Raw genomic sequence first — 27050 nt, forward strand, 5'->3', positions numbered from 1 at the left:
TCAAAAGGTAGAAGCGCAAAGACATTATCTGTGCAATATTAGAAACCTAGTAAGTGGTGGAATTTGGCCTTGAACCCAGATATCTAACTCCAGAGCCTAAGTGCTTCACCCACCTCACTGTGGTGCCTCTCGAGAAAAACAGGTAAGCACACATTCAGAAAGCTGGTGGGCCGGGGGGCTGGCCTTGTACTCAGAGGCCATGGAAGTCCCACGATGGGTGGCTAGTGGTGTAAGGACAGAGGTCTCGGATGGGCAGAGGGATGTGGACAGGCGCGAGGGGGCGCGGCAGGGACTCGGGGGACTGGGAGTGGCGGCTCGGTGCTGCGGGAGGCGATTAGTGGAAGGACAGAGGTCTGGGAAGGGCAGAGGGATGGGGACAGGCCCGAGGGTCCGCGGCAGGGATTCCGGGGGACTGGGAGTGGCCGGTTGGGGTTACTCTTGGCTTTTTGCCCTCTCCTGCCGTCGACTGCTCCGGTTTCTTTGGCCTTGCGGCGAGGTGGACAGGGTGAGCTCTCAGGACTGATGGCGGTTGTGGAAGGGGCCTGGGGCCAAGGACAGGCCAGGGCGGCGGGAGAGGCGGACCGGTGGCGTGGCTGGATCTGGGCGCGCTGTCGGACCTTCCACATCACCAGCTGCAGGCAGGCGTTTGCGTCCTCGCTGGAGTTGTGGCCGTCCTGGCTGTCCTGGATGATCTGTCCCAGGTAGTCGGCCGCGAGATTCCTGAGGGAACGCTTGTAGGGGAAACCCAGGTAGTGCGGGAAGAGCACGGCCGTGTCCACCACGGTGCTGTGGATGAGCTTCAGGGCCAGCAGATCGCTCTCCAGGCTGTGCCCGATGAGGATGGTTTGGGCGCTGAAAAAGCTCAGCAGGATGGCTTGCACTTGGGGCAAGGTGATGCTCGTCTTGGCGACGTCGGCCTCGGTGACTCCGGAAAACCTGGTGTTGTAGTCCACGATCTCGTTGTCGGGCTTGACGAAGGTGTCGTACACCACTCGCATGTCGGCGTCCACCACGGTGACGCGGGTCAGCTCTAGGCCATGCGTGGTGTAGCACATCTCACAGTCCAAGGCGTAGATTCCTGGATAAGCGTCTCTGGACAACTCTTTCTTGAAGGTCTCCACGAAGCCATCGAGGCTGTCCTTGCGGCCGTCCCGCACGTGCTGCTTTGCCACCTGGCAGCCGACAGAGCCAGGAGCAGCTGCACAGCAGGTGTACTGGCTAACCCGGCCTCCAGCCACCTGGCTCGAGCGGACCCGCCCCCAGTGATAATAACACAACTGGTCGCGTACACAGCGGCCCGAGGAGGACACCAGGTACTCGGTGCCACAACGGCAGCAGACCCTGCAGGAGGAGTCGCCGGGCCCCTTCCCCTGGCCAGTGAAGAGGACGGCGCCTCCGGGCCGCTCGGGGTGCGGGAAGGGGTAGCCGTTCTCCTCGAGCTGGTCCTGGCTGAGCAGGAACTCCTGGAGGCGGCTGTACAGGGCGGCCCTGCTGAGGCCCGGCATGGAGCTGAGGGTCAGGCCCTTCAGTCTCTTGAGGGTGTTCAGGACCACGTTCAGGTACCTGTTCTTGTTGGGGCTGCAGTCGTAGGCCACCTTCTCCTCGTTCAGCGCCTTCTCCTCGGCCTCCTGCTTGGAGGCGCAGAACTTGAGACACTCTTCGGTGAACAGTTGGAGATAGCCTCGGCGGAGGACGGTGGCGACTTTGCACCCAGACCTTCGGAGGACAATAGGTTTCTTCAAACTCGGTAAGGATGGACGACGGACGATTCGCTTAGAGCTGATGGTGGTGGTGGTCTTGCATGCCATCCCTGACCTGTTGCGCATCTTCCCTGGCTGTCTGCCGACCTTGGAGCCACTGGAGCGTTGGCTGCTGCTGGCCACGCGGGTTCTCTTGGCATCTGTGCAACCTGTGACCAAGCAAGGGCTGGAAGACTGGGCGATCGTCTTCCTCTTCCTGGGGGCTGAGATGCGGACTCCCGAGGGCCTCTCTGTCAGCCTTGGGGCGGCTGGCAAGCAGCAGGCCGATCCCCTCTGTGCAGGGAAGTAGCACGCCTCCGTCACCACCTTGGGACACGCTGGGGGCACCGCCGGACCCCTGTTCTGGGGCTCCGCCTGGATGTCCACAAATGCGGAGGCCTGGTTGTGCATCTGGGGCACCCGGAGCCCGAAGCTCTGGGCAGGCTGATGAGAGGGCAGGGGGAATTCTGGAGCCTCGAGGGCCGCCTCCTCGGCCACCTTCTTAGCTTCTGGGTATCCAGGTGGGAACCAGCAGGGAGCTGTGGCTCGCAACATCTTGCTGCCTTCGGGAGCACCGGCCTGGCTCTGCTCCGCTCCCAACTGGCGGCTTCTTGCCTCCAGGGCCGCCTCCTCGGCCACCTTCTTAGCTTCTGGGTATCCAGGTGGGAACCAGCAGGGAGCTGTGGCTCGCAACATCTTGCTGCCTTCGGGAGCACCGGCCTGGCTCTGCTCCGCTCCCAACTGGCGGCTTCTTGCCTCCAGGGCCGCCTCCTCGGCCACCTTCTTAGCTTCTGGGTATCCAGGTGGGAACCAGCAGGGAGCTGTGGCTCGCAACATCTTGCTGCCTTCGGGAGCACCGGCCTGGCTCTGCTCCTCTCCCAACTGGCGGCTTCAATGAGTGCCGCGGCCGCCACCCGTCGCCTTTATAGACGCACAGGGCAGAGTGGGTGGGACTTCTCCTTGATAGGTTGCTGCTTCCATCCAATCACACTGAGCCTCATCTTCCACCAGACTCCAGCTTGGGAATGCCTCAAGGGGTGCACTAATGGAATCAACTGGAACTCCTGGTTGATAACCTTGGAGCTAGGTTGCTTTTCCTGAGTTAATTAACTGTCCCTGCAGGGCAGTCCTATAATGGCTACTGGAATTGGGCCACCTAGGATTCATTTCAGCGTCAGGGAGTTTGGTCAACTTGCTTGGGCCCACACAGCACCCCATGGAGCCAGGACTGGGCCAGCAGTCTGCTGCATGCTGCAGGGCAGGATCTCTCTGGGGTTGCGTTTCCCTGCTCTCTGCACTCCTCCGCTGCGGGCAAATTGAGGACAGGAAGTGGACCGCACCCACTTCTCTCCCACGACTTGGGCAATGTTCAACACAGGGGTTCTTCAAAAGGTTCATAGAAAATGCACATGGTGAAGAAACTATGCATGGGTTTCCACTGGTTTGCACTCAAATAAACTTGTCCGAACTTCTTATAACCTTTCTGAACTAGATCGAGTTTGAGGCACTGAGAAGGATGAGACATCCACTGAAAAGGACTCCTATCAGAGCAACATGAATTCCACGAAAATTGCAGCAAGAGCAAACATCAAATTTCTGGTGAAGCTTGGGTGGAAGAATGAAGAAATCATTGATGTTTTCACAAAAGCTTCTAAGGACACTACCCCAAAGAAATGAACTCTTTACGAATGTATAGCTTGTTTCAAGAAGAGGTGAGAAGATGTGGGAGATGAATCCTGCAGTGGCTGTGAAAACCACTGTGCCCAGATCAGCTGCAGTTACGACGAGAGCTATCAGTGGAAATTTTAAACAGGAGGGATCACGATCCTGACGCATCCCTCTGACAAATTGTAACCGGAAGTTGGAACATGGCTTTACCAATATGACCTCGAAGGCAAAGCATCATCAAAGCGACGGCTACCGAGAGGTGGCAGTGGTCCAGTCAAAGGAAAAGGAGGCCAGTCAGGAGCCAACATCATGGCATCAGTGTTTTGGGACACTCAAGGCATTTTGCTTGTTGACTTTCTGAAGGGCCAAACATCTGCTTATTAGGAGAGTGTTCCGAGAAGCTTAGAGAAAGCTTTGGTAGAAACATGCTGGGAAAGTCTCACTAGATCCCTGTTCACCACCTCAGTGCTCTGCTCCTTCCTCTCATCAAACAAGGGCAATTGTGTCAGTTTCAATGGGCAGTCCTTAGGAATGCACCTTACGGGCTGCTTTCATTCCTTCTAAATTCTTTTTGTTTCCTAATTATAAAAAGTCATCTTGCTTGGAAAGATGAGAGAAAGTCTCCTTGCCTTGCTTGGACAGATGAGAGATGAGATCCTCCTCTTCTCTCCCAGGACAGAATGGTCAGACTTGAGTTTCCTTTCTCCTCACTCTTCTCCTCCTTGAGGGAGGTGCTGTGCCGGACAGACCTGCTCCCGTGTCTAGACACGGGTAGACTCGTTGAAGATCCTCACAGGCAATCCTCCTTGGGGTCAAAGGGGAAGGATTTATTTCTTCAGGGCTCAGTAGTCCTCATCCTTACGCGCACCTTCACCAGCCCAGGGCGGGGTAGCGGAGGGTGAAAGGGCGTGGCTCACAGCCCGTTTCTTCCGCTCGGGCGTCTCCTGGGAGGAACCCTTGTCCAGTGAGCGGGTCTTCGTCTCCACCAAATTCCCTAGGGGGACATTTCTGGCAGCCCTTCTTGTTCAGCAGCTTACGGGGGTCAGGTGGACCTCTGCTAGTCACCAGCCTGAAGCCCTTACTCCATTTCAGCTATTTTGGCAGTTGCCTAGGTGACTTTTGAACCTCGTTACCCAGAACAGCCAACGGAGGAGGGGTGAGAAGAGTGGCCGTCTGGGTTTGCCGCATCGTGCTGCCTTAGAGGAGTTGTGCAGTCTTCGGTTGTGTGATACTTCACCTGGCTGATTTCTGGGAATGCCTCCACAAATTCGCTAAATTCAGTAGCTTTTGCCTTCCAAGATTCACCTGGTTGGTGTGTTGCACCCATTCACTAGTCATTTACATTAGGTATATCTCTTAATGCTATCCCTCCCCCTCCCCCCGCCCATGACAGACCCCGGTGTGTGATGTTCCCCTTTCTGTGTCCAAGCGTTCTCATACTTCAATTCCCACCTATGAATGAGAACATGCGGTGTTTGCTTTTTTTGTCCTTGCGATAGTTTGCTAAGAATGATGGTTTCCAGCTTCATCCGTGTCCCTCCAAAGGGGATGAACTCATGCTTTTTCATGGCTGCATAGTATTCAATGGTGTATTTGTGCCACATTTTCTTAATCCAGTCTATCATTGATGGACATCTGGGTTGGTTCCAAGTCTTTGCTACTGTGAATGGTGCCGCAATAAACATACGTCTGCGTGTGTCCTTTTAGCAGCATGATTTCTAATCCTATGGGTATGTATACCCAGCAATGGGATGGCTGGGTCAAACGGTATTTCTATTTCGAGATCCTTGAGGATTCGCCACACTATCTTCCACTACCGTTGAACTAGTTTACAGTCCCACCAACAGTGTAAAAGTGTTCCTATTTGTCCACTACCTCTCCAGCACCTGTTGTTTCCTGACTTTTTAATGATCGCTATTCTAACTGGTGTGAGATGATATCTCATTGCGGATTTGATTTGCATTTCTCTGATGGCCAGTTTTGATGAGCATTTTTTCATGTGTCTGTTGGCTGCATAAATGTCTTCTTTTGAGAAGTGTCTCTTCATATCCTTCCCCCACTTGTTGATGGGCTTGTTTGGTTTTTCTTGTAACTCTGTTTGAGGTCTTAGTAGATTCTGGATATTAGCCTTTTGTCAGATGAGTAGATTGCAAAAATTTTCTCCCTTTCTGCAGGATGCCTGTTCACTCTCATGGGAGTTTCTTTAGCTATGCAGAACGTCTTTAGTGTAATTAGATGCTGTTTGTCAATGTTGGCTTTCGTTGCCATTGCTTTTGGCGTTTTAGACATGAGGTCCTTGCCCATGCCTTTGTCCTCAATGGTATTGGCTGGGTTTTCTCCTAGGGTTTGTATGGTTTAAGATCTAACATTTAAGTCTTTCATCTGTCTTGAATTAATTTTTGTTCAAGGTGTAAGGAAGGGATCCGATTTCAGCTTTCGACATATGGCTAGCCTGTTTTCCCAGCACCATTTTTTAAATAGGGAATCCTATCCCCATTTCTTGTTTTTGTCAGGTTTGTCAAAGATCAGATGGTTGTAGATGTGTCGTATTATTTCTGAGGGCTCTATTCTGTTCCATTGGTCTACGGTAACCAAAACGGCAACCGATAGCATGCTCTTTGGTTACTGTAGCCTTCTACTGTAGCTTGAAGTCGGACAGCTTGATGCCTCCATCTTTGTTCTTTTGGCTTAGGATTATGTTGGCCGTGGGGGCCGTTTTGTGGTTCCATATGAGCTTTAAAGCAGTTTTTTCCAGTTCTGTGAAGAAAGTCATTGGTAGTTTGATGGGGATGGCATTGAATCTATAATATACCTTGGGCAGTATGGCCATTTTCACCATATTGATTCTTCCAATCCGTGATGGTGGAATATTCTTCCATTTGTTTGTCTCCTCTTTTAGTTCGTGGAGCAATGCTTTGTAGTTCTCCTTGAAGAGGTCCTTCACATCCCTTGTTAGTTGGATTCCTAGGCATTTTATTCTCTTTGAAGCAATTGTGAATGGGAGCTCACTCATGATTTGGCTCTCTGTTTGCCTCTTATTGGTGTATAAGAATTCTTGTGATTTTTGCACCTCGATTTTGTATCCTGAGACTTTGCTGAAGTTGCTTATCAGCTTAAGGAGATTTTGGACTGAGACGATGGGGTTTTCTAAATATTCAATCATGTCATCTGCAAACAGGGACAATTTGACTTCCTCTTTTCCTAATTGATTTCTCTTTATTTCTTACTCCTGCCTGATTGCCCTGGGCAGAAGTTCCAACACTATGTTGAATAGGAGTGGTGAGAGAGGGCATCCCTGTCTTGTGGCAGTTTGCAAAGGGAACGCTTCCACTTTTTGCCCATTCAGTATGATATTGGCTGTGGGTTTGCCCTAAATAGCCCGTATTATTTTGGGAGATGTCCCATCAATACCTAATTTATTGAGAGTTTTTGGCATGAAGGGCTGTTGAATTTTGTCGAAGGCCTTTTCTGCATCTGTTGAGATAATCACGCGGTTTCTGTCTTTGGTTCTGATTATATGCTGGATTATGTTTATTGTTTCGCATATGTTGGACCAGCCTTGCATGTCAGGGATGAAGCCCACTTCATCATGATGGATAAGCTCTTTGATGTGCTGCTGGATTCGGTTTTCCAGTATTTTATGGAGGATTTTCCCATCGATGTTCCTCAGGGACATAGGCCTAAAATTCTCTTTTTGGGTTGTGTCTCTCTCAGGCTTTGGGATCAGGATGATGCCGGCCTCATGAAATGAGTGAGGAAGGATTCCCTCTTTTTCTGTTGATTGGAATAGTTTCAGAAGGCATGGTACCAGCTCCTCCTTGTCCTTCTGGTAGAATTCGGCTGTGAATCCGTCTGGTCCTGGAGTTTTATTGCTTGATAGGCTGTTAATTATTGCCTCAATTTCAGAGCCTGTTAGTGGTCTACTCAGGCATTCAACTTCTTCCTGGTTTACTCTGGGGAGGTTGTATGCGTCCAGGAATTTATCCATTTCTTCTAGATTTTCTAGTTCATTAGCTTAGAGGTGCTGATAGTATTGTCTGATGGTAGTTTGTATTTCTGTGGGATCGGTGGTGATATCCCCTTTATCATTTTTTACTGCATCTGTTTGATTCTTCTTTCTTTTCTTCTTTCTTAGTCTTGCTAGTGCTCTATCAATTTTGTTGATCACTGCAAAAAACCCGCTCCTGGATTCATTGATTTGTTGAAGGGTTTATTGTGTCTCTATCTCCATCAGTTCTGCTCGGATCTTAGTTATTTCTTGCCTTCTGCTAGTTTTTGAATGTGTTTGCTCTTGCTTCTCTCATTCTTTTAATGGTGATGTTAGGGTATGCATTTTTGATTTTTCCTGCTTTCTCTCGTGGGCAATTAGTGCTATAAATTTCCCTCTACACACTGCTTTAAATGTGACGCAGAGATTCTGGTATGTTGTGCCTTTGTTTTCATTGGTTTCAGAGAATATCTTTCTTTCTGCCTTCATTTCGTTATGTACCCAGTACTCATTAAGGAGCAGGGTGTCCGGATTCCATGCAGTTGAGCGGTTTTGAGTGAGTTTCTTTATCCTGAGGTCTACTTTGATTGCAATGTGGTCTGAGAGACCGTTTGTAGTAATTTCTGTTATTTCACATTTACTGAGGAGTGCTTTACTTCCAACTATGTGGTCAATGTGGAAATAAGTGTGATGTGGTGCTGAGAAGCATGTATATTCTGTGGATTTGGGGTGGAGCGTTCTGTAGATGTCTCCTAGGTCCGCTTGGTGCAGAGCTGAGTTCAATTCCTGGATATCCTTTTTAGATTTCTGTCTCGTTGGTCTGTCTAATGTTTACAGAGGGCTGTTAAAGTTTCCCATGATTATGATGTGGGAGTCTAAGTCTCTTTTGATCACACTTTAAAGATCAAAAGGTAGAAGCGCAAAGACATTATCTGTGCAATATTAGAAACCTAGTAAGTGGTGGAATTTGGCCTTGAACCCAGATATCTAACTCCAGAGCCTAAGTGCTTCACCCACCTCACTGTGGTGCCTCTCGAGAAAAACAGGTAAGCACACATTCAGAAAGCTGGTGGGCCGGGGGGCTGGCCTTGTACTCAGAGGCCATGGAAGTCCCACGATGGGTGGCTAGTGGTGTAAGGACAGAGGTCTCGGATGGGCAGAGGGATGTGGACAGGCGCGAGGGGGCGCGGCAGGGACTCGGGGGACTGGGAGTGGCGGCTCGGTGCTGCGGGAGGCGATTAGTGGAAGGACAGAGGTCTGGGAAGGGCAGAGGGATGGGGACAGGCCCGAGGGTCCGCGGCAGGGATTCCGGGGGACTGGGAGTGGCCGGTTGGGGTTACTCTTGGCTTTTTGCCCTCTCCTGCCGTCGACTGCTCCGGTTTCTTTGGCCTTGCGGCGAGGTGGACAGGGTGAGCTCTCAGGACTGATGGCGGTTGTGGAAGGGGCCTGGGGCCAAGGACAGGCCAGGGCGGCGGGAGAGGCGGACCGGTGGCGTGGCTGGATCTGGGCGCGCTGTCGGACCTTCCACATCACCAGCTGCAGGCAGGCGTTTGCGTCCTCGCTGGAGTTGTGGCCGTCCTGGCTGTCCTGGATGATCTGTCCCAGGTAGTCGGCCGCGAGATTCCTGAGGGAACGCTTGTAGGGGAAACCCAGGTAGTGCGGGAAGAGCACGGCCGTGTCCACCACGGTGCTGTGGATGAGCTTCAGGGCCAGCAGATCGCTCTCCAGGCTGTGCCCGATGAGGATGGTTTGGGCGCTGAAAAAGCTCAGCAGGATGGCTTGCACTTGGGGCAAGGTGATGCTCGTCTTGGCGACGTCGGCCTCGGTGACTCCGGAAAACCTGGTGTTGTAGTCCACGATCTCGTTGTCGGGCTTGACGAAGGTGTCGTACACCACTCGCATGTCGGCGTCCACCACGGTGACGCGGGTCAGCTCTAGGCCATGCGTGGTGTAGCACATCTCACAGTCCAAGGCGTAGATTCCTGGATAAGCGTCTCTGGACAACTCTTTCTTGAAGGTCTCCACGAAGCCATCGAGGCTGTCCTTGCGGCCGTCCCGCACGTGCTGCTTTGCCACCTGGCAGCCGACAGAGCCAGGAGCAGCTGCACAGCAGGTGTACTGGCTAACCCGGCCTCCAGCCACCTGGCTCGAGCGGACCCGCCCCCAGTGATAATAACACAACTGGTCGCGTACACAGCGGCCCGAGGAGGACACCAGGTACTCGGTGCCACAACGGCAGCAGACCCTGCAGGAGGAGTCGCCGGGCCCCTTCCCCTGGCCAGTGAAGAGGACGGCGCCTCCGGGCCGCTCAGGGTGCGGGAAGGGGTAGCCGTTCTCCTCGAGCTGGTCCTGGCTGAGCAGGAACTCCTGGAGGCGGCTGTACAGGGCGGCCCTGCTGAGGCCCGGCATGGAGCTGGGGGTCAGGCCCTTCAGTCTCTTGAGGGTGTTCAGGACCACGTTCAGGTACCTGTTCTTGTTGGGGCTGCAGTCGTAGGCCACCTTCTCCTCGTTCAGCGCCTTCTCCTCGGCCTCCTGCTTGGAGGCGCAGAACTTGAGACACTCTTCGGTGAACAGTTGGAGATAGCCTCGGCGGAGGACGGTGGCGACTTTGCACCCAGACCTTCGGAGGACAATAGGTTTCTTCAAACTCGGTAAGGATGGACGACGGACGATTCGCTTAGAGCTGATGGTGGTGGTGGTCTTGCATGCCATCCCTGACCTGTTGCGCATCTTCCCTGGCTGTCTGCCGACCTTGGAGCCACTGGAGCGTTGGCTGCTGCTGGCCACGCGGGTTCTCTTGGCATCTGTGCAACCTGTGACCAAGCAAGGGCTGGAAGACTGGGCGATCGTCTTCCTCTTCCTGGGGGCTGAGATGCGGACTCCCGAGGGCCTCTCTGTCAGCCTTGGGGCGGCTGGCAAGCAGCAGGCCGATCCCCTCTGTGCAGGGAAGTAGCACGCCTCCGTCACCACCTTGGGACACGCTGGGGGCACCGCCGGACCCCTGTTCTGGGGCTCCGCCTGGATGTCCACAAATGCGGAGGCCTGGTTGTGCATCTGGGGCACCCGGAGCCCGAAGCTCTGGGCAGGCTGATGAGAGGGCAGGGGGAATTCTGGAGCCTCGAGGGCCGCCTCCTCGGCCACCTTCTTAGCTTCTGGGTATCCAGGTGGGAACCAGCAGGGAGCTGTGGCTCGCAACATCTTGCTGCCTTCGGGAGCACCGGCCTGGCTCTGCTCCGCTCCCAACTGGCGGCTTCTTGCCTCCAGGGCCGCCTCCTCGGCCACCTTCTTAGCTTCTGGGTATCCAGGTGGGAACCAGCAGGGAGCTGTGGCTCGCAACATCTTGCTGCCTTCGGGAGCACCGGCCTGGCTCTGCTCCGCTCCCAACTGGCGGCTTCTTGCCTCCAGGGCCGCCTCCTCGGCCACCTTCTTAGCTTCTGGGTATCCAGGTGGGAACCAGCAGGGAGCTGTGGCTCGCAACATCTTGCTGCCTTCGGGAGCACCGGCCTGGCTCTGCTCCTCTCCCAACTGGCGGCTTCAATGAGTGCCGCGGCCGCCACCCGTCGCCTTTATAGACGCACAGGGCAGAGTGGGTGGGACTTCTCCTTGATAGGTTGCTGCTTCCATCCAATCACACTGAGCCTCATCTTCCACCAGACTCCAGCTTGGGAATGCCTCAAGGGGTGCACTAATGGAATCAACTGGAACCTCTGGTTGATAACCTTGGAGCTAGGTTGCTTTTCCTGAGTTAATTAACTGTCCCTGCAGGGCAGTCCTATAATGGCTACTGGAATTGGGCCACCTAGGATTCATTTCAGCGTCAGGGAGTTTGGTCAACTTGCTTGGGCCCACACAGCACCCCATGGAGCCAGGACTGGGCCAGCAGTCTGCTGCATGCTGCAGGGCAGGATCTCTCTGGGGTTGCGTTTCCCTGCTCTCTGCACTCCTCCGCTGCGGGCAAATTGAGGACAGGAAGTGGACCGCACCCACTTCTCTCCCACGACTTGGGCAATGTTCAACACAGGGGTTCTTCAAAAGGTTCATAGAAAATGCACATGGTGAAGAAACTATGCATGGGTTTCCACTGGTTTGCACTCAAATAAACTTGTCCGAACTTCTTATAACCTTTCTGAACTAGATCGAGTTTGAGGCACTGAGAAGGATGAGACATCCACTGAAAAGGACTCCTATCAGAGCAACATGAATTCCACGAAAATTGCAGCAAGAGCAAACATCAAATTTCTGGTGAAGCTTGGGTGGAAGAATGAAGAAATCATTGATGTTTTCACAAAAGCTTCTAAGGACACTACCCCAAAGAAATGAACTCTTTACGAATGTATAGCTTGTTTCAAGAAGAGGTGAGAAGATGTGGGAGATGAATCCTGCAGTGGCTGTGAAAACCACTGTGCCCAGATGAGCTGCAGTTACGACGAGAGCTATCAGTGGAAATTTTAAACAGGAGGGATCACGATCCTGACGCATCCCTCTGACAAATTGTAACCGGAAGTTGGAACATGGCTTTACCAATATGACCTCGAAGGCAAAGCATCATCAAAGCGACGGCTACCGAGAGGTGGCAGTGGTCCAGTCAAAGGAAAAGGAGGCCAGTCAGGAGCCAACATCATGGCATCAGTGTTTTGGGACACTCAAGGCATTTTGCTTGTTGACTTTCTGAAGGGCCAAACATCTGCTTATTAGGAGAGTGTTCCGAGAAGCTTAGAGAAAGCTTTGGTAGAAACATGCTGGGAAAGTCTCACTAGATCCCTGTTCACCACCTCAGTGCTCTGCTCCTTCCTCTCATCAAACAAGGGCAATTGTGTCAGTTTCAATGGGCAGTCCTTAGGAATGCACCTTACGGGCTGCTTTCATTCCTTCTAAATTCTTTTTGTTTCCTAATTATAAAAAGTCATCTTGCTTGGAAAGATGAGAGAAAGTCTCCTTGCCTTGCTTGGACAGATGAGAGATGAGATCCTCCTCTTCTCTCCCAGGACAGAATGGTCAGACTTGAGTTTCCTTTCTCCTCACTCTTCTCCTCCTTGAGGGAGGTGCTGTGCCGGACAGACCTGCTCCCGTGTCTAGACACGGGTAGACTCGTTGAAGATCCTCACAGGCAATCCTCCTTGGGGTCAAAGGGGAAGGATTTATTTCTTCAGGGCTCAGTAGTCCTCATCCTTACGCGCACCTTCACCAGCCCAGGGCGGGGTAGCGGAGGGTGAAAGGGCGTGGCTCACAGCCCGTTTCTTCCGCTCGGGCGTCTCCTGGGAGGAACCCTTGTCCAGTGAGCGGGTCTTCGTCTCCACCAAATTCCCTAGGGGGACATTTCTGGCAGCCCTTCTTGTTCAGCAGCTTACGGGGGTCAGGTGGACCTCTGCTAGTCACCAGCCTGAAGCCCTTACTCCATTTCAGCTATTTTGGCAGTTGCCTAGGTGACTTTTGAACCTCGTTACCCAGAACAGCCAACGGAGGAGGGGTGAGAAGAGTGGCCGTCTGGGTTTGCCGCATCGTGCTGCCTTAGAGGAGTTGTGCAGTCTTCGGTTGTGTGATACTTCACCTGGCTGATTTCTGGGAATGCCTCCACAAATTCGCTAAATTCAGTAGCTTTTGCCTTCCAAGATTCACCTGGTTGGTGTGTTGCACCCATTCACTAGTCATTTACATTAGGTATATCTCTTAATGCTATCCCTCCCCCTCCCCCCGCCCATGACAGACCCCGGTGTGTGATGTTCCCCTTTCTGTGTCCAAGCGTTCTCATACTTCAATTCCCACCTATGAATGAGAACATGCGGTGTTTGCTTTTTTTGTCCTTGCGATAGTTTGCTAAGAATGATGGTTTCCAGCTTCATCCGTGTCCCTCCAAAGGGGATGAACTCATGCTTTTTCATGGCTGCATAGTATTCAATGGTGTATTTGTGCCACATTTTCTTAATCCAGTCTATCATTGATGGACATCTGGGTTGGTTCCAAGTCTTTGCTACTGTGAATGGTGCCGCAATAAACATACGTCTGCGTGTGTCCTTTTAGCAGCATGATTTCTAATCCTATGGGTATGTATACCCAGCAATGGGATGGCTGGGTCAAACGGTATTTCTATTTCGAGATCCTTGAGGATTCGCCACACTATCTTCCACTACCGTTGAACTAGTTTACAGTCCCACCAACAGTGTAAAAGTGTTCCTATTTGTCCACTACCTCTCCAGCACCTGTTGTTTCCTGACTTTTTAATGATCGCTATTCTAACTGGTGTGAGATGATATCTCATTGCGGATTTGATTTGCATTTCTCTGATGGCCAGTTTTGATGAGCATTTTTTCATGTGTCTGTTGGCTGCATAAATGTCTTCTTTTGAGAAGTGTCTCTTCATATCCTTCCCCCACTTGTTGATGGGCTTGTTTGGTTTTTCTTGTAACTCTGTTTGAGGTCTTAGTAGATTCTGGATATTAGCCTTTTGTCAGATGAGTAGATTGCAAAAATTTTCTCCCTTTCTGCAGGATGCCTGTTCACTCTCATGGGAGTTTCTTTAGCTATGCAGAACGTCTTTAGTGTAATTAGATGCTGTTTGTCAATGTTGGCTTTCGTTGCCATTGCTTTTGGCGTTTTAGACATGAGGTCCTTGCCCATGCCTTTGTCCTCAATGGTATTGGCTGGGTTTTCTCCTAGGGTTTGTATGGTTTAAGATCTAACATTTAAGTCTTTCATCTGTCTTGAATTAATTTTTGTTCAAGGTGTAAGGAAGGGATCCGATTTCAGCTTTCGACATATGGCTAGCCTGTTTTCCCAGCACCATTTTTTAAATAGGGAATCCTATCCCCATTTCTTGTTTTTGTCAGGTTTGTCAAAGATCAGATGGTTGTAGATGTGTCGTATTATTTCTGAGGGCTCTATTCTGTTCCATTGGTCTACGGTAACCAAAACGGCAACCGATAGCATGCTCTTTGGTTACTGTAGCCTTCTACTGTAGCTTGAAGTCGGACAGCTTGATGCCTCCATCTTTGTTCTTTTGGCTTAGGATTATGTTGGCCGTGGGGGCCGTTTTGTGGTTCCATATGAGCTTTAAAGCAGTTTTTTCCAGTTCTGTGAAGAAAGTCATTGGTAGTTTGATGGGGATGGCATTGAATCTATAATATACCTTGGGCAGTATGGCCATTTTCACGATATTGATTCTTCCAATCCGTGATGGTGGAATATTCTTCCATTTGTTTGTCTCCTCTTTTAGTTCGTGGAGCAATGCTTTGTAGTTCTCCTTGAAGAGGTCCTTCACATCCCTTGTTAGTTGGATTCCTAGGCATTTTATTCTCTTTGAAGCAATTGTGAATGGGAGCTCACTCATGATTTGGCTCTCTGTTTGCCTCTTATTGGTGTATAAGAATTCTTGTGATTTTTGCACCTCGATTTTGTATCCTGAGACTTTGCTGAAGTTGCTTATCAGCTTAAGGAGATTTTGGACTGAGACGATGGGGTTTTCTAAATATTCAATCATGTCATCTGCAAACAGGGACAATTTGACTTCCTCTTTTCCTAATTGATTTCTCTTTATTTCTTACTCCTGCCTGATTGCCCTGGGCAGAAGTTCCAACACTATGTTGAATAGGAGTGGTGAGAGAGGGCATCCCTGTCTTGTGGCAGTTTGCAAAGGGAACGCTTCCACTTTTTGCCCATTCAGTATGATATTGGCTGTGGGTTTGCCCTAAATAGCCCGTATTATTTTGGGAGATGTCCCATCAATACCTAATTTATTGAGAGTTTTTGGCATGAAGGGCTGTTGAATTTTGTCGAAGGCCTTTTCTGCATCTGTTGAGATAATCACGCGGTTTCTGTCTTTGGTTCTGATTATATGCTGGATTATGTTTATTGTTTCGCATATGTTGGACCAGCCTTGCATGTCAGGGATGAAGCCCACTTCATCATGATGGATAAGCTCTTTGATGTGCTGCTGGATTCGGTTTTCCAGTATTTTATGGAGGATTTTCCCATCGATGTTCCTCAGGGACATAGGCCTAAAATTCTCTTTTTGGGTTGTGTCTCTCTCAGGCTTTGGGATCAGGATGATGCCGGCCTCATGAAATGAGTGAGGGAGGATTCCCTCTTTTTCTGTTGATTGGAATAGTTTCAGAAGGCATGGTACCAGCTCCTCCTTGTCCTTCTGGTAGAATTCGGCTGTGAATCCGTCTGGTCCTGGAGTTTTATTGCTTGATAGGCTGTTAATTATTGCCTCAATTTCAGAGCCTGTTAGTGGTCTACTCAGGCATTCAACTTCTTCCTGGTTTACTCTGGGGAGGTTGTATGCGTCCAGGAATTTATCCATTTCTTCTAGATTTTCTAGTTCATTAGCTTAGAGGTGCTGATAGTATTGTCTGATGGTAGTTTGTATTTCTGTGGGATCGGTGGTGATATCCCCTTTATCATTTTTTACTGCATCTGTTTGATTCTTCTTTCTTTTCTTCTTTCTTAGTCTTGCTAGTGCTCTATCAATTTTGTTGATCACTGCAAAAAACCCGCTCCTGGATTCATTGATTTGTTGAAGGGTTTATTGTGTCTCTATCTCCATCAGTTCTGCTCGGATCTTAGTTATTTCTTGCCTTCTGCTAGTTTTTGAATGTGTTTGCTCTTGCTTCTCTCATTCTTTTAATGGTGATGTTAGGGTATGCATTTTTGATTTTTCCTGCTTTCTCTCGTGGGCAATTAGTGCTATAAATTTCCCTCTACACACTGCTTTAAATGTGACGCAGAGATTCTGGTATGTTGTGCCTTTGTTTTCATTGGTTTCAGAGAATATCTTTCTTTCTGCCTTCATTTCGTTATGTACCCAGTACTCATTAAGGAGCAGGGTGTCCGGATTCCATGCAGTTGAGCGGTTTTGAGTGAGTTTCTTTATCCTGAGGTCTACTTTGATTGCAATGTGGTCTGAGAGACCGTTTGTAGTAATTTCTGTTATTTCACATTTACTGAGGAGTGCTTTACTTCCAACTATGTGGTCAATGTGGAAATAAGTGTGATGTGGTGCTGAGAAGCATGTATATTCTGTGGATTTGGGGTGGAGCGTTCTGTAGATGTCTCCTAGGTCCGCTTGGTGCAGAGCTGAGTTCAATTCCTGGATATCCTTTTTAGATTTCTGTCTCGTTGGTCTGTCTAATGTTTACAGAGGGCTGTTAAAGTTTCCCATGATTATGATGTGGGAGTCTAAGTCTCTTTTGATCACACTTTAAAGATCAAAAGGTAGAAGCGCAAAGACATTATCTGTGCAATATTAGAAACCTAGTAAGTGGTGGAATTTGGCCTTGAACCCAGATATCTAACTCCAGAGCCTAAGTGCTTCACCCACCTCACTGTGGTGCCTCTCGAGAAAAACAGGTAAGCACACATTCAGAAAGCTGGTGGGCCGGGGGGCTGGCCTTGTACTCAGAGGCCATGGAAGTCCCACGATGGGTGGCTAGTGGTGTAAGGACAGAGGTCTCGGATGGGCAGAGGGATGTGGACAGGCGCGAGGGGGCGCGGCAGGGACTCGGGGGACTGGGAGTGGCGGCTCGGTGCTGCGGGAGGCGATTAGTGGAAGGACAGAGGTCTGGGAAGGGCAGAGGGATGGGGACAGGCCCGAGGGTCCGCGGCAGGGATTCCGGGGGACTGGGAGTGGCCGGTTGGGGTTACTCTTGGCTTTTTGCCCTCTCCTGCCGTCGACTGCTCCGGTTTCTTTGGCCTTGCGGCGAGGTGGACAGGGTGAGCTCTCAGGACTGATGGCGGTTGTGGAAGGGGCCTGGGGCCAAGGACAGGCCAGGGCGGCGGGAGAGGCGGACCGGTGGCGTGGCTGGATCTGGGCGCGCTGTCGGACCTTCCACATCACCAGCTGCAGGCAGGCGTTTGCGTCCTCGCTGGAGTTGTGGCCGTCCTGGCTGTCCTGGATGATCTGTCCCAGGTAGTCGGCCGCGAGATTCCTGAGGGAACGCTTGTAGGGGAAACCCAGGTAGTGCGGGAAGAGCACGGCCGTGTCCACCACGGTGCTGTGGATGAGCTTCAGGGCCAGCAGATCGCTCTCCAGGCTGTGCCCGATGAGGATGGTTTGGGCGCTGAAAAAGCTCAGCAGGATGGCTTGCACTTGGGGCAAGGTGATGCTCGTCTTGGCGACGTCGGCCTCGGTGACTCCGGAAAACCTGGTGTTGTAGTCCACGATCTCGTTGTCGGGCTTGACGAAGGTGTCGTACACCACTCGCATGTCGGCGTCCACCACGGTGACGCGGGTCAGCTCTAGGCCATGCGTGGTGTAGCACATCTCACAGTCCAAGGCGTAGATTCCTGGATAAGCGTCTCTGGACAACTCTTTCTTGAAGGTCTCCACGAAGCCATCGAGGCTGTCCTTGCGGCCGTCCCGCACGTGCTGCTTTGCCACCTGGCAGCCGACAGAGCCAGGAGCAGCTGCACAGCAGGTGTACTGGCTAACCCGGCCTCCAGCCACCTGGCTCGAGCGGACCCGCCCCCAGTGATAATAACACAACTGGTCGCGTACACAGCGGCCCGAGGAGGACACCAGGTACTCGGTGCCACAACGGCAGCAGACCCTGCAGGAGGAGTCGCCGGGCCCCTTCCCCTGGCCAGTGAAGAGGACGGCGCCTCCGGGCCGCTCGGGGTGCGGGAAGGGGTAGCCGTTCTCCTCGAGCTGGTCCTGGCTGAGCAGGAACTCCTGGAGGCGGCTGTACAGGGCGGCCCTGCTGAGGCCCGGCATGGAGCTGGGGGTCAGGCCCTTCAGTCTCTTGAGGGTGTTCAGGACCACGTTCACGTACCTGTTCTTGTTGGGGCTGCAGTCGTAGGCCACCTTCTCCTCGTTCAGCGCCTTCTCCTCGGCCTCCTGCTTGGAGGCGCAGAACTTGAGACACTCTTCGGTGAACAGTTGGAGATAGCCTCGGCGGAGGACGGTGGCGACTTTGCACCCAGACCTTCGGAGGACAATAGGTTTCTTCAAACTCGGTAAGGATGGACGACGGACGATTCGCTTAGAGCTGATGGTGGTGGTGGTCTTGCATGCCATCCCTGACCTGTTGCGCATCTTCCCTGGCTGTCTGCCGACCTTGGAGTCACTGGAGCGTTGGCTGCTGCTGGCCACGCGGGTTCTCTTGGCATCTGTGCAACCTGTGACCAAGCAAGGGCTGGAAGACTGGGCGATCGTCTTCCTCTTCCTGGGGGCTGAGATGCGGACTCCCGAGGGCCTCTCTGTCAGCCTTGGGGCGGCTGGCAAGCAGCAGGCCGATCCCCTCTGTGCAGGGAAGTAGCACGCCTCCGTCACCACGTTGGGACACGCTGGGGGCACCGCCGGACCCCTGTTCTGGGGCTCCGCCTGGATGTCCACAAATGCGGAGGCCTGGTTGTGCATCTGGGGCAACCGGAGCCCAAAGCTCTGGGCAGGCTGATGAGAGGGCAGGGGGAATTCTGGAGCCTCGAGGGCCGCCTCCTCGGCCACCTTCTTAGCTTCTGGGTATCCAGGTGGGAACCAGCAGGGAGCTGTGGCTCGCAACATCTTGCTGCCTTCGGGAGCACCGGCCTGGCTCTGCTCCTCTCCCAACTGGCGGCTTCAATGAGTGCCGCGGCCGCCACCCGTCGCCTTTATAGACGCACAGGGCAGAGTGGGTGGGACTTCTCCTTGATAGGTTGGTGCTTCCATCCAATCACACTGAGCCTCATCTTCCACCAGACTCCAGCTTGGGAATGCCTCAAGGGGTGCACTAATGGAATCAACTGGAACTCCTGGTTGCTAACCTTGGAGCTAGGTTGCTTTTCCTGAGTTAATTAACTCTCCCTGCAGGGCAGTCCTATAATGGCTACTGGAATTGGGCCACCTGGGATTCATTTCAGCGTCAGGGAGTTTGGTCAACTTGCTTGGGCCCACACAGCACCCCATGGAGCCAGGACTGGGCCAGCAGTCTGCTGCATGCTGCAGGGCAGGATCTCTCTGGGGTTGCGTTTCCCTGCTCTCTGCACTCCTCCGCTGCGGGCAAATTGAGGACAGGAAGTGGACCGCACCCACTTCTCTCCCACGACTTGGGCAATGTTCAACACAGGGGTTCTTCAAAAGGTTCATAGAAAATGCACATGGTGAAGAAACTATGCATGGGTTTCCACTGGTTTGCACTCAAATAAACTTGTCCGAACTTCTTATAACCTTTCTGAACTAGATCGAGTTTGAGGCACTGAGAAGGATGAGACATCCACTGAAAAGGACTCCTATCAGAGCAACATGAATTCCACGAAAATTGCAGCAAGAGCAAACATCAAATTTCTGGTGAAGCTTGGGTGGAAGAATGAAGAAATCATTGATGTTTTCACAAAAGCTTCTAAGGACACTACCCCAAAGAAATGAACTCTTTACGAATGTATAGCTTGTTTCAAGAAGAGGTGAGAAGATGTGGGAGATGAATCCTGCAGTGGCTGTGAAAACCACTGTGCCCAGATGAGCTGCAGTTACGACGAGAGCTATCAGTGGAAATTTTAAACAGGAGGGATCACGATCCTGACGCATCCCTCTGACAAATTGTAACCGGAAGTTGGAACATGGCTTTACCAATATGACCTCGAAGGCAAAGCATCATCAAAGCGACGGCTACCGAGAGGTGGCAGTGGTCCAGTCAAAGGAAAAGGAGGCCAGTCAGGAGCCAACATCATGGCATCAGTGTTTTGGGACACTCAAGGCATTTTGCTTGTTGACTTTCTGAAGGGCCAAACATCTGCTTATTAGGAGAGTGTTCCGAGAAGCTTAGAGAAAGCTTTGGTAGAAACATGCTGGGAAAGTCTCACTAGATCCCTGTTCACCACCTCAGTGCTCTGCTCCTTCCTCTCATCAAACAAGGGCAATTGTGTCAGTTTCAATGGGCAGTCCTTAGGAATGCACCTTACGGGCTGCTTTCATTCCTTCTAAATTCTTTTTGTTTCCTAATTATAAAAAGTCATCTTGCTTGGAAAGATGAGAGAAAGTCTCCTTGCCTTGCTTGGACAGATGAGAGATGAGATCCTCCTCTTCTCTCCCAGGACAGAATGGTCAGACTTGAGTTTCCTTTCTCCTCACTCTTCTCCTCCTTGAGGGAGGTGCTGTGCCGGACAGACCTGCTCCCGTGTCTAGACACGGGTAGACTCGTTGAAGATCCTCACAGGCAATCCTCCTTGGGGTCAAAGGGGAAGGATTTATTTCTTCAGGGCTCAGTAGTCCTCATCCTTACGCGCACCTTCACCAGCCCAGGGCGGGGTAGCGGAGGGTGAAAGGGCGTGGCTCACAGCCCGTTTCTTCCGCTCGGGCGTCTCCTGGGAGGAACCCTTGTCCAGTGAGCGGGTCTTCGTCTCCACCAAATTCCCTAGGGGGACATTTCTGGCAGCCCTTCTTGTTCAGCAGCTTACGGGGGTCAGGTGGACCTCTGCTAGTCACCAGCCTGAAGCCCTTACTCCATTTCAGCTATTTTGGCAGTTGCCTAGGTGACTTTTGAACCTCGTTACCCAGAACAGCCAACGGAGGAGGGGTGAGAAGAGTGGCCGTCTGGGTTTGCCGCATCGTGCTGCCTTAGAGGAGTTGTGCAGTCTTCGGTTGTGTGATACTTCACCTGGCTGATTTCTGGGAATGCCTCCACAAATTCGCTAAATTCAGTAGCTTTTGCCTTCCAAGATTCACCTGGTTGGTGTGTTGCACCCATTCACTAGTCATTTACATTAGGTATATCTCTTAATGCTATCCCTCCCCCTCCCCCCGCCCATGACAGACCCCGGTGTGTGATGTTCCCCTTTCTGTGTCCAAGCGTTCTCATACTTCAATTCCCACCTATGAATGAGAACATGCGGTGTTTGCTTTTTTTGTCCTTGCGATAGTTTGCTAAGAATGATGGTTTCCAGCTTCATCCGTGTCCCTCCAAAGGGGATGAACTCATGCTTTTTCATGGCTGCATAGTATTCAATGGTGTATTTGTGCCACATTTTCTTAATCCAGTCTATCATTGATGGACATCTGGGTTGGTTCCAAGTCTTTGCTACTGTGAATGGTGCCGCAATAAACATACGTCTGCGTGTGTCCTTTTAGCAGCATGATTTCTAATCCTATGGGTATGTATACCCAGCAATGGGATGGCTTGGTCAAACGGTATTTCTATTTCGAGATCCTTGAGGATTCGCCACACTATCTTCCACTACCGTTGAACTAGTTTACAGTCCCACCAACAGTGTAAAAGTGTTCCTATTTGTCCACTACCTCTCCAGCACCTGTTGTTTCCTGACTTTTTAATGATCGCTATTCTAACTGGTGTGAGATGATATCTCATTGCGGATTTGATTTGCATTTCTCTGATGGCCAGTTTTGATGAGCATTTTTTCATGTGTCTGTTGGCTGCATAAATGTCTTCTTTTGAGAAGTGTCTCTTCATATCCTTCCCCCACTTGTTGATGGGCTTGTTTGGTTTTTCTTGTAACTCTGTTTGAGGTCTTAGTAGATTCTGGATATTAGCCTTTTGTCAGATGAGTAGATTGCAAAAATTTTCTCCCTTTCTGCAGGATGCCTGTTCACTCTCATGGGAGTTTCTTTAGCTATGCAGAACGTCTTTAGTGTAATTAGATGCTGTTTGTCAATGTTGGCTTTCGTTGCCATTGCTTTTGGCGTTTTAGACATGAGGTCCTTGCCCATGCCTTTGTCCTCAATGGTATTGGCTGGGTTTTCTCCTAGGGTTTGTATGGTTTAAGATCTAACATTTAAGTCTTTCATCTGTCTTGAATTAATTTTTGTTCAAGGTGTAAGGAAGGGATCCGATTTCAGCTTTCGACATATGGCTAGCCTGTTTTCCCAGCACCATTTTTTAAATAGGGAATCCTATCCCCATTTCTTGTTTTTGTCAGGTTTGTCAAAGATCAGATGGTTGTAGATGTGTCGTATTATTTCTGAGGGCTCTATTCTGTTCCATTGGTCTACGGTAACCAAAACGGCAACCGATAGCATGCTCTTTGGTTACTGTAGCCTTCTACTGTAGCTTGAAGTCGGACAGCTTGATGCCTCCATCTTTGTTCTTTTGGCTTAGGATTATGTTGGCCGTGGGGGCCGTTTTGTGGTTCCATATGAGCTTTAAAGCAGTTTTTTCCAGTTCTGTGAAGAAAGTCATTGGTAGTTTGATGGGGATGGCATTGAATCTATAATATACCTTGGGCAGTATGGCCATTTTCACCATATTGATTCTTCCAATCCGTGATGGTGGAATATTCTTCCATTTGTTTGTCTCCTCTTTTAGTTCGTGGAGCAATGCTTTGTAGTTCTCCTTGAAGAGGTCCTTCACATCCCTTGTTAGTTGGATTCCTAGGCATTTTATTCTCTTTGAAGCAATTGTGAATGGGAGCTCACTCATGATTTGGCTCTCTGTTTGCCTCTTATTGGTGTATAAGAATTCTTGTGATTTTTGCACCTCGATTTTGTATCCTGAGACTTTGCTGAAGTTGCTTATCAGCTTAAGGAGATTTTGGACTGAGACGATGGGGTTTTCTAAATATTCAATCATGTCATCTGCAAACAGGGACAATTTGACTTCCTCTTTTCCTAATTGATTTCTCTTTATTTCTTACTCCTGCCTGATTGCCCTGGGCAGAAGTTCCAACACTATGTTGAATAGGAGTGGTGAGAGAGGGCATCCCTGTCTTGTGGCAGTTTGCAAAGGGAACGCTTCCACTTTTTGCCCATTCAGTATGATATTGGCTGTGGGTTTGCCCTAAATAGCCCGTATTATTTTGGGAGATGTCCCATCAATACCTAATTTATTGAGAGTTTTTGGCATGAAGGGCTGTTGAATTTTGTCGAAGGCCTTTTCTGCATCTGTTGAGATAATCACGCGGTTTCTGTCTTTGGTTCTGATTATATGCTGGATTATGTTTATTGTTTCGCATATGTTGGACCAGCCTTGCATGTCAGGGATGAAGCCCACTTCATCATGATGGATAAGCTCTTTGATGTGCTGCTGGATTCGGTTTTCCAGTATTTTATGGAGGATTTTCCCATCGATGTTCCTCAGGGACATAGGCCTAAAATTCTCTTTTTGGGTTGTGTCTCTCTCAGGCTTTGGGATCAGGATGATGCCGGCCTCATGAAATGAGTGAGGGAGGATTCCCTCTTTTTCTGTTGATTGGAATAGTTTCAGAAGGCATGGTACCAGCTCCTCCTTGTCCTTCTGGTAGAATTCGGCTGTGAATCCGTCTGGTCCTGGAGTTTTATTGCTTGATAGGCTGTTAATTATTGCCTCAATTTCAGAGCCTGTTAGTGGTCTACTCAGGCATTCAACTTCTTCCTGGTTTACTCTGGGGAGGTTGTATGCGTCCAGGAATTTATCCATTTCTTCTAGATTTTCTAGTTCATTAGCTTAGAGGTGCTGATAGTATTGTCTGATGGTAGTTTGTATTTCTGTGGGATCGGTGGTGATATCCCCTTTATCATTTTTTACTGCATCTGTTTGATTCTTCTTTCTTTTCTTCTTTCTTAGTCTTGCTAGTGCTCTATCAATTTTGTTGATCACTGCAAAAAACCCGCTCCTGGATTCATTGATTTGTTGAAGGGTTTATTGTGTCTCTATCTCCATCAGTTCTGCTCGGATCTTAGTTATTTCTTGCCTTCTGCTAGTTTTTGAATGTGTTTGCTCTTGCTTCTCTCATTCTTTTAATGGTGATGTTAGGGTATGCATTTTTGATTTTTCCTGCTTTCTCTCGTGGGCAATTAGTGCTATAAATTTCCCTCTACACACTGCTTTAAATGTGACGCAGAGATTCTGGTATGTTGTGCCTTTGTTTTCATTGGTTTCAGAGAATATCTTTCTTTCTGCCTTCATTTCGTTATGTACCCAGTACTCATTAAGGAGCAGGGTGTCCGGATTCCATGCAGTTGAGCGGTTTTGAGTGAGTTTCTTTATCCTGAGGTCTACTTTGATTGCAATGTGGTCTGAGAGACCGTTTGTAGTAATTTCTGTTATTTCACATTTACTGAGGAGTGCTTTACTTCCAACTATGTGGTCAATGTGGAAATAAGTGTGATGTGGTGCTGAGAAGCATGTATATTCTGTGGATTTGGGGTGGAGCGTTCTGTAGATGTCTCCTAGGTCCGCTTGGTGCAGAGCTGAGTTCAATTCCTGGATATCCTTTTTAGATTTCTGTCTCGTTGGTCTGTCTAATGTTTACAGAGGGCTGTTAAAGTTTCCCATGATTATGATGTGGGAGTCTAAGTCTCTTTTGATCACACTTTAAAGATCAAAAGGTAGAAGCGCAAAGACATTATCTGTGCAATATTAGAAACCTAGTAAGTGGTGGAATTTGGCCTTGAACCCAGATATCTAACTCCAGAGCCTAAGTGCTTCACCCACCTCACTGTGGTGCCTCTCGAGAAAAACAGGTAAGCACACATTCAGAAAGCTGGTGGGCCGGGGGGCTGGCCTTGTACTCAGAGGCCATGGAAGTCCCACGATGGGTGGCTAGTGGTGTAAGGACAGAGGTCTCGGATGGGCAGAGGGATGTGGACAGGCGCGAGGGGGCGCGGCAGGGACTCGGGGGACTGGGAGTGGCGGCTCGGTGCTGCGGGAGGCGATTAGTGGAAGGACAGAGGTCTGGGAAGGGCAGAGGGATGGGGACAGGCCCGAGGGTCCGCGGCAGGGATTCCGGGGGACTGGGAGTGGCCGGTTGGGGTTACTCTTGGCTTTTTGCCCTCTCCTGCCGTCGACTGCTCCGGTTTCTTTGGCCTTGCGGCGAGGTGGACAGGGTGAGCTCTCAGGACTGATGGCGGTTGTGGAAGGGGCCTGGGGCCAAGGACAGGCCAGGGCGGCGGGAGAGGCGGACCGGTGGCGTGGCTGGATCTGGGCGCGCTGTCGGACCTTCCACATCACCAGCTGCAGGCAGGCGTTTGCGTCCTCGCTGGAGTTGTGGCCGTCCTGGCTGTCCTGGATGATCTGTCCCAGGTAGTCGGCCGCGAGATTCCTGAGGGAACGCTTGTAGGGGAAACCCAGGTAGTGCGGGAAGAGCACGGCCGTGTCCACCACGGTGCTGTGGATGAGCTTCAGGGCCAGCAGATCGCTCTCCAGGCTGTGCCCGATGAGGATGGTTTGGGCGCTGAAAAAGCTCAGCAGGATGGCTTGCACTTGGGGCAAGGTGATGCTCGTCTTGGCGACGTCGGCCTCGGTGACTCCGGAAAACCTGGTGTTGTAGTCCACGATCTCGTTGTCGGGCTTGACGAAGGTGTCGTACACCACTCGCATGTCGGCGTCCACCACGGTGACGCGGGTCAGCTCTAGGCCATGCGTGGTGTAGCACATCTCACAGTCCAAGGCGTAGATTCCTGGATAAGCGTCTCTGGACAACTCTTTCTTGAAGGTCTCCACGAAGCCATCGAGGCTGTCCTTGCGGCCGTCCCGCACGTGCTGCTTTGCCACCTGGCAGCCGACAGAGCCAGGAGCAGCTGCACAGCAGGTGTACTGGCTAACCCGGCCTCCAGCCACCTGGCTCGAGCGGACCCGCCCCCAGTGATAATAACACAACTGGTCGCGTACACAGCGGCCCGAGGAGGACACCAGGTACTCGGTGCCACAACGGCAGCAGACCCTGCAGGAGGAGTCGCCGGGCCCCTTCCCCTGGCCAGTGAAGAGGACGGCGCCTCCGGGCCGCTCAGGGTGCGGGAAGGGGTAGCCGTTCTCCTCGAGCTGGTCCTGGCTGAGCAGGAACTCCTGGAGGCGGCTGTACAGGGCGGCCCTGCTGAGGCCCGGCATGGAGCTGGGGGTCAGGCCCTTCAGTCTCTTGAGGGTGTTCAGGACCACGTTCAGGTACCTGTTCTTGTTGGGGCTGCAGTCGTAGGCCACCTTCTCCTCGTTCAGCGCCTTCTCCTCGGCCTCCTGCTTGGAGGCGCAGAACTTGAGACACTCTTCGGTGAACAGTTGGAGATAGCCTCGGCGGAGGACGGTGGCGACTTTGCACCCAGACCTTCGGAGGACAATAGGTTTCTTCAAACTCGGTAAGGATGGACGACGGACGATTCGCTTAGAGCTGATGGTGGTGGTGGTCTTGCATGCCATCCCTGACCTGTTGCGCGTCTTCCCTGGCTGTCTGCCGACCTTGGAGCCACTGGAGCGTTGGCTGCTGCTGGCCACGCGGGTTCTCTTGGCATCTGTGCAACCTGTGACCAAGCAAGGGCTGGAAGACTGGGCGATCGTCTTCCTCTTCCTGGGGGCTGAGATGCGGACTCCCGAGGGCCTCTCTGTCAGCCTTGGGGCGGCTGGCAAGCAGCAGGCCGATCCCCTCTGTGCAGGGAAGTAGCACGCCTCCGTCACCACCTTGGGACACGCTGGGGGCACCGCCGGACCCCTGTTCTGGGGCTCCGCCTGGATGTCCACAAATGCGGAGGCCTGGTTGTGCATCTGGGGCACCCGGAGCCCGAAGCTCTGGGCAGGCTGATGAGAGGGCAGGGGGAATTCTGGAGCCTCGAGGGCCGCCTCCTCGGCCACCTTCTTAGCTTCTGGGTATCCAGGTGGGAACCAGCAGGGAGCTGTGGCTCGCAACATCTTGCTGCCTTCGGGAGCACCGGCCTGGCTCTGCTCCGCTCCCAACTGGCGGCTTCTTGCCTCCAGGGCCGCCTCCTCGGCCACCTTCTTAGCTTCTGGGTATCCAGGTGGGAACCAGCAGGGAGCTGTGGCTCGCAACAT

General features: G+C 51.4%; 4 protein-coding genes across 4 annotated transcripts; all 4 read right to left on the reverse strand.

The window, feature by feature from the left end:
- Positions 1-557: 557 nt before the first annotated feature.
- LOC134730901 (exonuclease GOR-like) lies at positions 558-1505 on the reverse strand (the record flags this gene model as incomplete). Its single annotated transcript, XM_063606573.1, has 1 exon — positions 558-1505. A coding segment is annotated over exon 1 (948 nt), but the record flags the coding sequence as incomplete, so codon positions are not given.
- A 7351-nt stretch (positions 1506-8856) lies between these two features.
- On the reverse strand, positions 8857-9804 carry LOC134730902 (exonuclease GOR-like; the record flags this gene model as incomplete). Its single annotated transcript, XM_063606574.1, has 1 exon — positions 8857-9804. A coding segment is annotated over exon 1 (948 nt), but the record flags the coding sequence as incomplete, so codon positions are not given.
- A 7351-nt stretch (positions 9805-17155) lies between these two features.
- Positions 17156-18103, reverse strand: LOC134730903 (exonuclease GOR-like; the record flags this gene model as incomplete). Its single annotated transcript, XM_063606575.1, has 1 exon — positions 17156-18103. A coding segment is annotated over exon 1 (948 nt), but the record flags the coding sequence as incomplete, so codon positions are not given.
- Positions 18104-25172: 7069 nt separating this feature from the next.
- On the reverse strand, positions 25173-26120 carry LOC129398452 (exonuclease GOR-like; the record flags this gene model as incomplete). Its single annotated transcript, XM_055116011.2, has 1 exon — positions 25173-26120. A coding segment is annotated over exon 1 (948 nt), but the record flags the coding sequence as incomplete, so codon positions are not given.
- Positions 26121-27050: the final 930 nt, after the last annotated feature.

This window comes from Pan paniscus, chromosome 7, assembly GCF_029289425.2.
Source record: "Pan paniscus chromosome 7, NHGRI_mPanPan1-v2.0_pri, whole genome shotgun sequence".
Taxonomy (NCBI): Eukaryota; Metazoa; Chordata; class Mammalia; order Primates; family Hominidae; genus Pan; species Pan paniscus.